The 11,290-nt window shown below is 38.7% G+C and overlaps 1 protein-coding gene across 1 annotated transcript in view; it reads left to right on the top strand.

Moving 5' to 3' along the window:
• Positions 1-11,290, top strand: part of LOC135324917 (dimethylglycine dehydrogenase, mitochondrial-like) — a 46,183-nt gene that overhangs the window by 469 nt on the left and 34,424 nt on the right. Inside the window, exons 2-3 of the mRNA XM_064501998.1 lie at positions 1,524-1,689; positions 10,020-10,118. Coding sequence (XP_064358068.1) covers positions 1,524-1,689; positions 10,020-10,118 — 265 coding nt within the window. The remainder of the gene's footprint in view (positions 1-1,523; positions 1,690-10,019; positions 10,119-11,290) is intronic.

Here is an 11,290-nt window from a genome sequence, read left to right as displayed (position 1 = left end):
CCGCGTAACGCGGCTCTGCCGTGCGCAGGCGGTGCCGCCGAGGGGCCCCAAGGCCTCTCGGCGTCGGAAGGCGGCGCGGCTCCCGGGGCCTCAGACCGGAGCCCGGCTGCGGTGACGAGCTGACCGGCTGCACGGGGGCCCCTTCTGCCGCGCCCTGGGTCGTGTCAGCGAGCACGGCGGGAGCTGCTTCAACTGGCGCGGCAAAGCGTCGGGGGGAGTGTTGTAGCTCACGGAAAAGGCGCCCCTCGGATTCTCGCCAGGCCTCTGGGTTTGAAGGAAAAGGTGTGAAAAAAGTTGGAAGTCAAAGTGAGGCAGTGTCAGATTCGCAACGTAAAAGATGCATAAAAAGACCTTCGAGACACCTGACCTTGATTTGCGTTTATCTGGCAAAACTCGGTATAGGAGTTTATGTAAGAGTTTCACATCTGTCTGTTAAACAGTTTACTATTAACTTGAAAAAATTAATGTGTAATTTCAAAAAAGAACACACGCAAGTGTTATGGATCACGTGCAGGAAATCTGTGGTGGTCTGCGCTCCCGTTTATTTTTTTTTTCGTTCATTCTCACATAGTGAATAAGCATGATGCATATTCCGCCTGCATTTACAGTTAAAATTTCATACTGTTTTATGAGATCTTTATTGATAATAGATACAATTAATAGTTTTGATTTCTGAATGGGGGATAGATGGAACACTAGTTAAACATTAGATAGGCATTTGCCAGAGAGGCTTCAAAGGTAAACAGCAAAAAGCTGTATACTAGGAATGGGGAGATAAAATTAAAAATTAAATCGAGTAACTGCCCTGAAGGGACAGATACAGCAGCTTCACTGTAGTCTGTATTGCTGCAGCAATAAGAGGTCCCATCTTGTCTCACACATGAAAAAATGGCTGTTTTTAATTTAGATAAATTTCCTGATCTGGCACGCTACTTGGCTGCCTGTGGAAGGGAGGGTAGAGGAGAAGATCAGACAAGGTGGAGTAGAATGGGGCTGCCTATGGCAGCAGTACTGGCTTACACTGGTTTAAAGTGATTGTGAAACTGCAGCATAGTATAGTAGCACATGTGAGCCATTGAGAAAAACCTCTTTCCATAATATTTGGATTTAGCAAAGTAGAACATGTCAAAACAGACAGGACACAGACATTTTTTAAAGATTTTCTTTGTGTTGCAGTATACTACAGCACTTTTGAAAAGCCAGATATTGGCAGTGTCATTTCAGGGGTACAGTTTCTTGCTGATAAATAGGGTTCACACATAAGGGTAAATTGGGCAAATAGCAAAGATTTAAAGTTGTGAGTGGAAGCAAGCTTGTTCTGTTCTTTTGGTTAGTACCGTATATGCATGTGACCCTTTAAGACCATTTACTTTAAAAGCAGATTGTAAGAGTGAACAGGTTGGATTCTAAATCAGGTGAGAAGATAAAGTATCATTTATTTAAATTGATTGTGTCACTTAGACTACCAAGCAAGAAAGAAGATGGACAAAAGTGCAACTGTTTTGTTTGCTATTTTTCCCCAGGGAAGAAAATCCATCTCCTTCCTTGGGGAAAGATAGAGCAGACACAGTGATCATCGGCGGTGGTTGCATTGGTGTGAGTCTAGCCTATCACTTGTCTAAAGCTGGCATGAAGGATGTTGTTCTGCTGGAAAAATCTGAGCTCACTGCAGGATCTACTTGGCATGCAGTAAGAAACGTTTTGTTAATCTCTTAGATTATCAACAGTTTGTATATCTAATGGTGATAGAACTTTTCATGATCCTCATATACCCTGGCTTTCCAGAGGTTAATTGTCCTGGCTTTTTTATAGGTACAACCTTTAGTATTGAGTTCTGTGTAGACTTGCTATATGAATTTTGAAAAGTTGGTTCAGCTATCCATAATACACTTTCCTCATTTTGTAAAATTTGGGATAAATGTTGTATTTTGAAATTACTGGATGGGAGGTATTAAAATACAAAGATAACTGTTAATATTATAATCTGTTTGTTGCAGTTAACTGGGCTTGGACTTTTAAACTTTAGTTTAATTTGGACTTTTTAAACTTTAGTGTTTATTTCTAAAAGTAGCCTGGTTTATACTGCAGACTGTATCACTGGAAATGGTTGCGTTGGCATGCATAAGCCAGAAGTGTGAAATTTGGCTTCATTCCGTGTGTAATTGGATTTCATATATGTGCTATCCTGAAAGAGAGGTGATTAAGGAGCAGCATCAGTGTCCAGTTCTCACAGAGTATCATTGTCCCAGAAATTGGCTCTTACTAGAGGCAAGAGCTTTCTTTTCTGCCACTGATGTTATACAAACTCTTGAAGGAGCAAAACGAACAACCATGAACTGTTTTTCCAGGGCTGAATCTTTGTCTGCACTCTAAGAGAAAGGACTAGAAAGACATAAAGATAATAGTGACAGCTGGGGACACCTCCCATAGTTACACTAATCTAGTGGAGATACTGGTGCACAGCATGCGTGTATGTAACTATGTATTTTATATGTCAATGCCTGGAGTGGCTAGTGTAATGAATTAAAGCTTGACACAAAAATAGGTGCTTTTTCCATTCACTTCCAGCGAGGCTTGGATGAAACTAGAAGAAAATTATCCCTGTATGTAGCAATAAAAAAGAATGTAAAAGCAACAGCCTGCTGTCCCTAGAACTACTCTATTCATACAATGGAGCATTTATGCCATGCTTATAATTGTAATATCTGAGTGCCTTTCAGAAGCACATTAAGGAGGATGACTCATATGGACCATATTTGATTTGTATTCTCATCCTCTTCCTGGTCTGAAGTTTGAAGTACTTCAGTACAGATGTTTTGTGTGTTTGGGGCCTTATGAAAGAAAATAGTAAAAAATAAAATAAAAAAAAAATCACTGCCAGAAATGTCTAAGTAGGTTTTATACTTCATTTTACTTGCTTTTCACCAAAAAAACCAAAACAAAACACATTGTATGGAGTTTGGAAAAACAAAATTCAATAATTATATTCCTTTTAGACAGAAACATAACATAGCTGATACAGTTCAGAGAACAGAACACCATGCATCATAAGTGTCAAATGAAATGTTCAAAGAAATACTTTGATTGAAGCGTACATGAGTGAGTCACAGACTGAAATCTGTTTGCCCAAAACATTTACAGAAAAAAATGTATATCAAAAGATCCCCTTGTTGAATAAGAAACCAAAATCCTGGAATAGGAGGTTGCTACTAAATGTTTCCTTTGTTGTAGTTGTTATACTCTCTCACTCTAGTTTGTTGCTCATCTCTCCTTCAATATTTTAGCATGCACTTCTTAGTGAAGTTAGTGGTGGAGTGCTGGGTGAGGAACTCTGCTGTAAAAGTAGTGATGGATGCGGAGTGCAACAGAGAAGATGCCTGACAAGGCAATTGGGAGGGCTGCTCTGTAGTGCCTGCTGCAACAGAATGTTGTGTGATTAACGCAGCAAGACATGTAGTTATGAGACAGGTTAGAAATGAGTAACTTAGGTAAACTACATGGTATAGTATCACTCTTTGTTGGACTCGGTATTACAGTGCTGTGTTTGAAGATGAGAAAGTTCATGATAAATCTGTTTCACATGAGGTGAAAGATAAAACTGTCACTGCCGGTACTTTAATTATGCCAGATACTGTGCATGTATCAGTGGTTTCCTCATAGTGATATAATACTAGATGCAGATGAAAATTATACATATAGTTAGAATGTGACATGGCACATAATATATTGCCTGCAGCCACAAAAGTTGAAAGTTGACTTCAGATGTTGCTGTACTATACCAGGTTTTCCCTCTTTCACAGTCCAACAAATTCTGCAAGTGCTCAGGGTCATATTTCAGATGGATCATATTCCTGCTAGCGTTTCCGTCAAAACTTTCTTCCACTTCTCAGGTCTGACATAAATTTGGCTGACTTTCATTTTATTTAAATGAAAACAGGACTGGAAGTGTGCACTTTTTTATACTGACAATAATGAGACAACATAAATAACAGAGCAAGAGCTGCTCATATTTATACCTATCTAACCATGACAAAGTAGTGGTTATTATATGTGTATAAATTAGGTCAGGACTCAGGCTTTAAGACCTCCTGAAGTTGTTCTCTACTGCAGGTCAGATCATTTGCAATCTTACTCAGGCCTTGAGGACTGAACAGGGCATATATAACTCAGCAGGTGGGTCTTCCCATAGTAATTCTTTGAAAAGGTGTTTTCTAAGAAAATGTTTAGCATATATCATTCTGTTATGTAATACTTTTCCTTGCAACACTCAATTGATTCTGATGCTGATAGTTGTTAAATCACAGCACAAGAGGAATAAAAACTTCTTAAGACTTGGTCAAACTTGCAAGGACGGAGAAGTAGGTGATAACTGTACTAATGCCAATTGCCTTCAGAATTCTAATTTGATAATAGAGTTAGTATAAAATTTGAAACAGATTAGGGTAGAACAAAACTGATACATGAAGATTTCAATATATACAAATTTCAACCTATAAAAATGCTTTAAAATTTCAGCATTTTATAGTATGGTGATCATTCCTAAGAAAATTATCTTTTCAGATCGTGTTCACAAACGTCAAAAAAATCTCCATCTTACAAAAAAAAGAGCAAAACTAGGAGCAGGTGTCCAAGTGCAAGAATGGTTCATTCTGAAACTCAAGAAAACAGGTAGATGTATCAGGAGGACAGTTTGGCTAAACCGGGAACTTATGACTGAGATCCAGTGCAAAAAGGCAGTATACAGGAGATGGAAGCAGGGAAAGGCTACAAAGAAGGAGTTTAGAAAAATTGCCTGGGCATCCAAAGGGGATGTTAGGAGAGCCGAAGTTCAACTAGAGCTAAGACTTGCAAGGAACATTAAGGGCGACAGGAGGAGCTTCTAAAATTACATTAGTAGTAAAAGGCTGAACGAGGAAAATGTGGCACCATTGCTGAAAGAGGTGAGTGATTTAGTGACAGTAGGCACAGATAAGGCTGAGGTACTCAATGCCTTCTTTGCCTCAGTCTTTACTGGCAAGGTCTCCCAGGCCTCTGTGCTTAAAGCCAGGGTTTAAGGAAGAGAAGAACTACCAGCAATGGATGAGGATCTAGTCGGGCATTGCTTGAGAGAAGTCAACCCATACAAGTACATTGGACCAGATGGACTGCACCAAAGATGCTGATGGCGTTGCAAGGCCATCCTCTATCAGTTGTAGAGATCGAGGGAGGTCCCTAACAACTAGAGAAAGGCAAATGTTGTATTCCAAAAGGACAATCAAGGAAACTACAGGCCACTTAGCCTTACGTTTTTCCTGAGAAAATCATGGAGTGAGTCTTGGATCAGATTTCTGGGCACATAAGACAAGAACGTGAGTGGGAACAGTCAACATAGATTTGCCAAGGGTAAATCATGCCTGATGAACCTGATTGCCTTTTATAAAGGCAGTATGATAAATGACTGGATTTTTGGACAAAGGGAGAGCAGTAGAGGTCATTTACCTCAATTTTAGCAAGGTTTTAGACACTGCCTCCCATAATATTCACGTATACAAATTAAAACATTTTGGTCTGGATGAGCAGACAACTAGATAGTTAAAAAACTGTTTGGATTGTTTGGCTCAGACGGTAGTGGTTAATGGGCCACCTGGAGGCTGGTAACAAGTGGAGTATTGCAGGAATCTATCCTGGGACCCATCCTGTTTAGTATCTTTATCAGTGATCTGGAGGAGGTGACGGAGTGAACACTTATCAAGTTTGCAGATGACACCAAATTCAGGGAACCAGTCTACCCATGCAAGGGCAGGGCTGCCATGCTGAGGAACCTAGGCAGGCTGGAGGGATGGGCTGAGAGGAACCTTACAGAATTCGACAAGGACAAATGCAAAGTCCTGTAGTTGGGCAGGGAGGTTGTACAGTCTCCATCCTGGAAGATTTTCAAGACCAGACAGGAGAAATCCTGGGCAAATAGCTGACTTTGCTTTGAGCAGGAGGTTGAACAGAAACCTCCTGCGGTCCCTTCCAGCCTGAATTGTTCTATGATTTTATCATCTTAATTTTGATATAACTCTGTCAGGTTAGAGTTGTCTCCTAACTGCACTCTTTAAATAAGGAACATTTTTTATTGAAGCCAAAAGGCATTATATATGTTTAAAATTATGTTCTTCACTTAAAAATGTCAGAGAGAGAATTTCTGGTTTAATTCTGGCAATTAAATGCCTTCAAATTTCTATTATTTTATAGCTAACTTGCAATTAATTTCTGGTTCATTTTATTCAAAACTGCTTTACCTGACAGCGACCACTAAAATGGAATTTCATTGCATTGGAAATACTTACTACATTCAGAAAACTAATAAAACACCAATCAGAAAATGTTTATATCAATAAAAGAAGACAGCAGAGATAATGTGAGATAAATTGACACAATTTTCTGGTACATGTAAATGAATAACCCAAAGGTTTTTGAAAATGGCTGAAGAAATGTAAACAGTTCAGTAGTCAATGCATAATTTATTTCTTTATTTGGTGTATACAGCAAAAAGGCCTTTAGGACTTATTTTTGAAAAAACAAGCAAGTCTTAATTATGAAATCTGCAGTGAAACAGCCCTGGGTTTTAGTCTGAAGAAAGTAAAGTAAGTATGTTGACAACAACATAAAGCCACGTATATCAAAAGCACCTTTAGCCAAATATCTCCAGCAGTGCCCAGCGTGATGCTGATATGATATGGTAATAAGAACAGGACAGCTAGATAGCAATATTTTTCTAGAAAATTAACCTACCCCAGGAATTTGCTTTTCAGGGACGTTATGAATTCAAGGTGCTGGCTTTGTGTTTAATATGGCCCTCATTTGTGGATTTTTTTGTCCTCCTACAGATTTGTGTGGTCACTTTCTGAACTCAGATTGTTCAGGTCATGAATATAGTTAGGAACTGGAGACAAATTCGTGAATAAAATATAGTTACAATTGAAAAATGCAATACTGGTAGATGATTAACTTTACACAGTTTTCCATTGGTTTATTTTGATGTCTCACCCATGTGATACACTATGATATTGTTGTCACGAACACCTCTTACGGCCAGCGGGGTGACTTGTATTTTTTGATTTTAACGCCTCACTGACCAAACAGCCAGGCGGTTATCAGGTTTCAGATATTTATTAAGTACACCAGTATCCTTAAGCAAGAGAGTTTAAACAATATAGCAAGTTCCGTATTTAACAGGGTAAAAATAACACACTACACTACATACAGAGCAAGCAGGGGTAATACGACCTGTTCCACGTCGGGCGGGGGTCTCAAGTGTGCAGGACGCAGTAAGGGGGGGGGTCCCAGACCAGCCGAAAGGGAGCTCCAAAGAGCTGTTGTTACCACATTTTATATGCGTCTAAGGCGCATGTCTATTGTGATTAGGTTTCTTGATGTCCTTATCAGTAGCCAGAACCTATGTCACTCTGACACACTCCTCTGGGCTCAACCCGCTGACTGGGTTTTCAAAAGGGAAGGGAAAAGAAATTAATGAAAACTTGTGACAAAGGTTTCCACCCTTCAGATTTAGAGAACTAAATAGTGGAGGCCCCCCATCATGGGTTCTCATGCCTGATCAGCATGTAGTTGTAGATATTAATTCTCCTTTTCACTTGATTTATGAGGCAGCTTTGGTGTGGGTCAGGCTCTTGACATTAGTTTAGGCCGCAAGTGGTTGGTAGCAGATAACAGCGGAGGTGGTGACAAAGGCATTGTTATTGTACCCTGCGCAAGCTGGGGCGTGTGTCCACAGGCAGGGAGAGACTACCTGGCCTACGCCCGGTCCCACTCCCCATCTGTGAACAGTGATACCTTCCCCTCTTCAGCAGGCCTTTGGAGTGAACAGTGCCTTGTCTGTTCTCCACAATTGTATATTAAGTTTAAGATGCCAGAAAGATAAAATCCTCACAAAGAAAGTCAGGAAAAACTTTTGAAAAAGGTAGAAAAAATCATTGATCCCTTTCCTATGAAAGGAAGTTAAAGGTCCTGGACAAGACATACACAAAATACCATACTCTGCCAACACTGATCCAGGTTAGTGCTTCTCCGATTCCTGGTTGTGACCCCTTTGGGTATCTCAAGAGTCCAGCAGGAATCATAGAGCCGCTGCTGTTCAATCCACCACTGTTCAGATTGAATGCAACAGTTTAAGAAGCAGCTGAAAGTAGTGGTTCTGAATGTACTAACCAGTGGGTTGCTCTCTGTCTTTAACTGATAGCAACAATTCAGTTTCTCCAGAGCAGAGATATTAACAAGCTGTTGTTAGTGGCTGAATGGGTAAACAGTCATTCCCCTATTCTGGAAGAACCTAGCTACTGCGAGCAACTGGAAATAGTTAGCACCCCGACTAGCAAAAACATTTTAAATCACTAATGGCAGCCACTTCTTCCTGTGAAGATACTGAGTTTCCGTCATCTTAGGCAGCAAGTGTGAATAAAGTTTTTTGAGGAGTGTGTAAATCTGAGTGCAAGCCATTTGCTAAGAGCCATTTGGAGCTCATTTGTTTCTGAGGAATAATACTGGGGCGTAAATGTGGAGTTGTGCCAAGAAAGATGGGTCAGAATCGTCCATGTTTTCAAAAAAATGAGAAGGTGCGATATAATTTATGCAGTATATGTTGATGTTAATTTTGCAGTATGTTTAATAGGTTAGAAGGCTAATTAAACTAGCGTGAATTAAGATATATCTTTACAGAGCACTAAATGTTGCTTTTGTTATTTACATGCATACAGTTATTATTGCAAGTTAAAGGCTTAAAATATGAAGCATATAACAGAGTTGACAACCTAAAAGTCAGGAGTAGTTTGGTGTATGTACTTACTAGGAAACTTAAATGGAAGTATCAGAACTCTGCTATATATGTTACTTTCCATCTTTACTTTCCCTGTTGATTTTTTTTTTCAAAATGGTAGTGAACTCAAAGGGGACTCTGGTGTCCACTAGCTCCCTTAACTGTTTTTGAAAATCCTGTACTGTGCATTCATTTTAACATATCTATTATAGTAAATGGAGCCTTTATATATAAAGTCAGGTTCTTAATTTAAGCAAACTGCATCTATAAATAAGCTCTATTTTAGTTAGCAAAATATGTACTGGTATGCTTAAATCAATATAGTTACTTAGCTTGAAATCATACTGGGATTTTGCAGTTTTGTTGCCTGAACTTGAAAAAAGAGTTTCAACAAGACGTCCAATTCAGGAAATACGAAAGAATATCCTTAACTTCAGTGAGACTTAAATTTCACTTTTTGCTTAAGATCCGCAGTTACAAATGTCATTAGACTGATGCAGATGCCTCTAGTGTAGACAGGTGAATAATTTCCTTAAATGTAAAAGCGGCTGTAGTAATTTTTGATTTAATACTTATATGAGTCCAAAAGGACTCAACAGCTATACAAAGTCAAACCTAGTAAAATGATGTGCAAAATACATATAGTAATTTCCTCAACCACCTCTGAAATACAGCAGTTGCTCTTTTACTGCTGCAACATGAGACTACTGTTGAGACTCGAGAATATTGTCTTCCGCCACGCTGTTGTTCACACCACAGGAAAGTAATAACTTTTGTTCAGATCTGATCTTTGTGAAGGTTTGGTTTCTATCGCATGTCCATTTGCAAAAAGCAAAATGACCTGCTACAGGACTTCCAGCATGTACCTTTAGAGACCTTTAGAGATCAGGAACTGAGTTGTATGTCTCTTCCAAAAGATTTGGAACAGACAACTGAATAATTTAAGGGAGAAAGGCAGTCTCAGGAGAGAACAACTGCAACAGTCTCATGGCTTGACAAAATTGATGAGAAAAGACAGGTGGAAAAACATGTGTGCAGAGAATAGGAATGCCATAAGTAAGGAAAGGATTTTATTTTTATTTTTGTAGTGGTTGGCTCCATTCATGTGTTACTTTTCTTTATAATAACTTGACAGTTCCTTTTTGAATGACAGCTGGAAGGAGAGAAGGAAAACACTGCATTTCTAACCATATCCTTATATTGTTTCTATTTTTTATTTGAGGCTGGTTTAACTACTTACTTTCATCCTGGAATAAACCTGAAGAAAATCCATTCTTACAGCATCAAACTATATGAAAAGCTGGAAGAAGAGACTGGACAGGTAATCTCCTTAACTTCTGAAGTATTAATTCGGATCAGTATTAATCTTACTAAGAGTCTTGCAGAGAAGTTTGGGGTTGACAAGTTGTGTACCCCTATGTTAATGATTATCATAAGGATCCCCTTTTATTGAAGTATATTCTCCTCCCTGCATATCTATGCTATAGTCTGGAGCTTATTCACTAAATATTTTAGATGGTTTCCAGGATCCCTCTAATCTTTAAGAAAGTGGTTTTCATCAAACATCTCAGAAGCTCAGCAGCCCGGGAGTGTGCAGCTCTCTATAGGAGTTAAAATAGAATCAAGGATCTGGAATGAACAAACTGATTATTATACATTCCTGCTTTAAACATGTCCACTTGAAAATACGTATGATATGATGCTGTCTGTACTTGAGAAGATTGCTGCAATTCTTCCTGTCCCTTTTCAGAGCTCTGCTTTATTTAGTGACTTAAGGAATGGGTATGTAGAGACACATGGGAGTCATTTTTTTAATCTGTCATCTTTCAGCCATATAGATTCCATTCACTAAACATATGCTTGCTTCAAGTTGCAGCAGAAACTGCAGGAGAAACTGCATGATCCTCACCTTGCTAGTCTGCTAACTTTATAATTGTCAAAAAATGCCTTTTGCCTTATTCTGCTGCTAGTACGCCTAAGACACCTAAGACAATACAGCAGATTATCATTGTGAGTTCTCCTACAAAAAGTCTTACCTACCGTATTAATGTACTGTGAGGCAGTACATTACAGAGGGGCATAAATTGAATTATGTATGCCAGACAGTGAGCATTCAGTGTCCAACTAGTTAAGAATTTCTGCTTTACTAAAAAGAGAAAAAAGGGGATTATTTATTGTATCAGTAAAGATGCTTGATCAGTTAAATTTATTTTGCAGTATCTCAATAGAAAATTATGCAGGTGATAAACTTTAATATAAACTATTATATATTTATTTTCAGATGCATCTGATATACTTTTGAAAATCTGTAAGCCATAACTTCAAGTATTAATCAAATCTTAATTAAAAACAATAGTATTGTGACATTCAATAGAGCCCTTTTACAACTTTTTTCAAGACAGTGTGTATTTGGGAAGTTATTTTGGTAACATTTGTTTTTTTTTCTTTTCTCTCTGTGAGTCTACATTTAAGTCCTGTTCCTTCAAGGACGCC

The sequence above is a fragment of the Dromaius novaehollandiae genome, chromosome Z, assembly GCF_036370855.1.
Source record: "Dromaius novaehollandiae isolate bDroNov1 chromosome Z, bDroNov1.hap1, whole genome shotgun sequence".
NCBI lineage: Eukaryota > Metazoa > Chordata > Aves > Casuariiformes > Dromaiidae > Dromaius > Dromaius novaehollandiae.
Note: the sequence above shows the minus strand (reverse complement) of the source record. Positions and strands in the feature narration are given on the sequence as shown.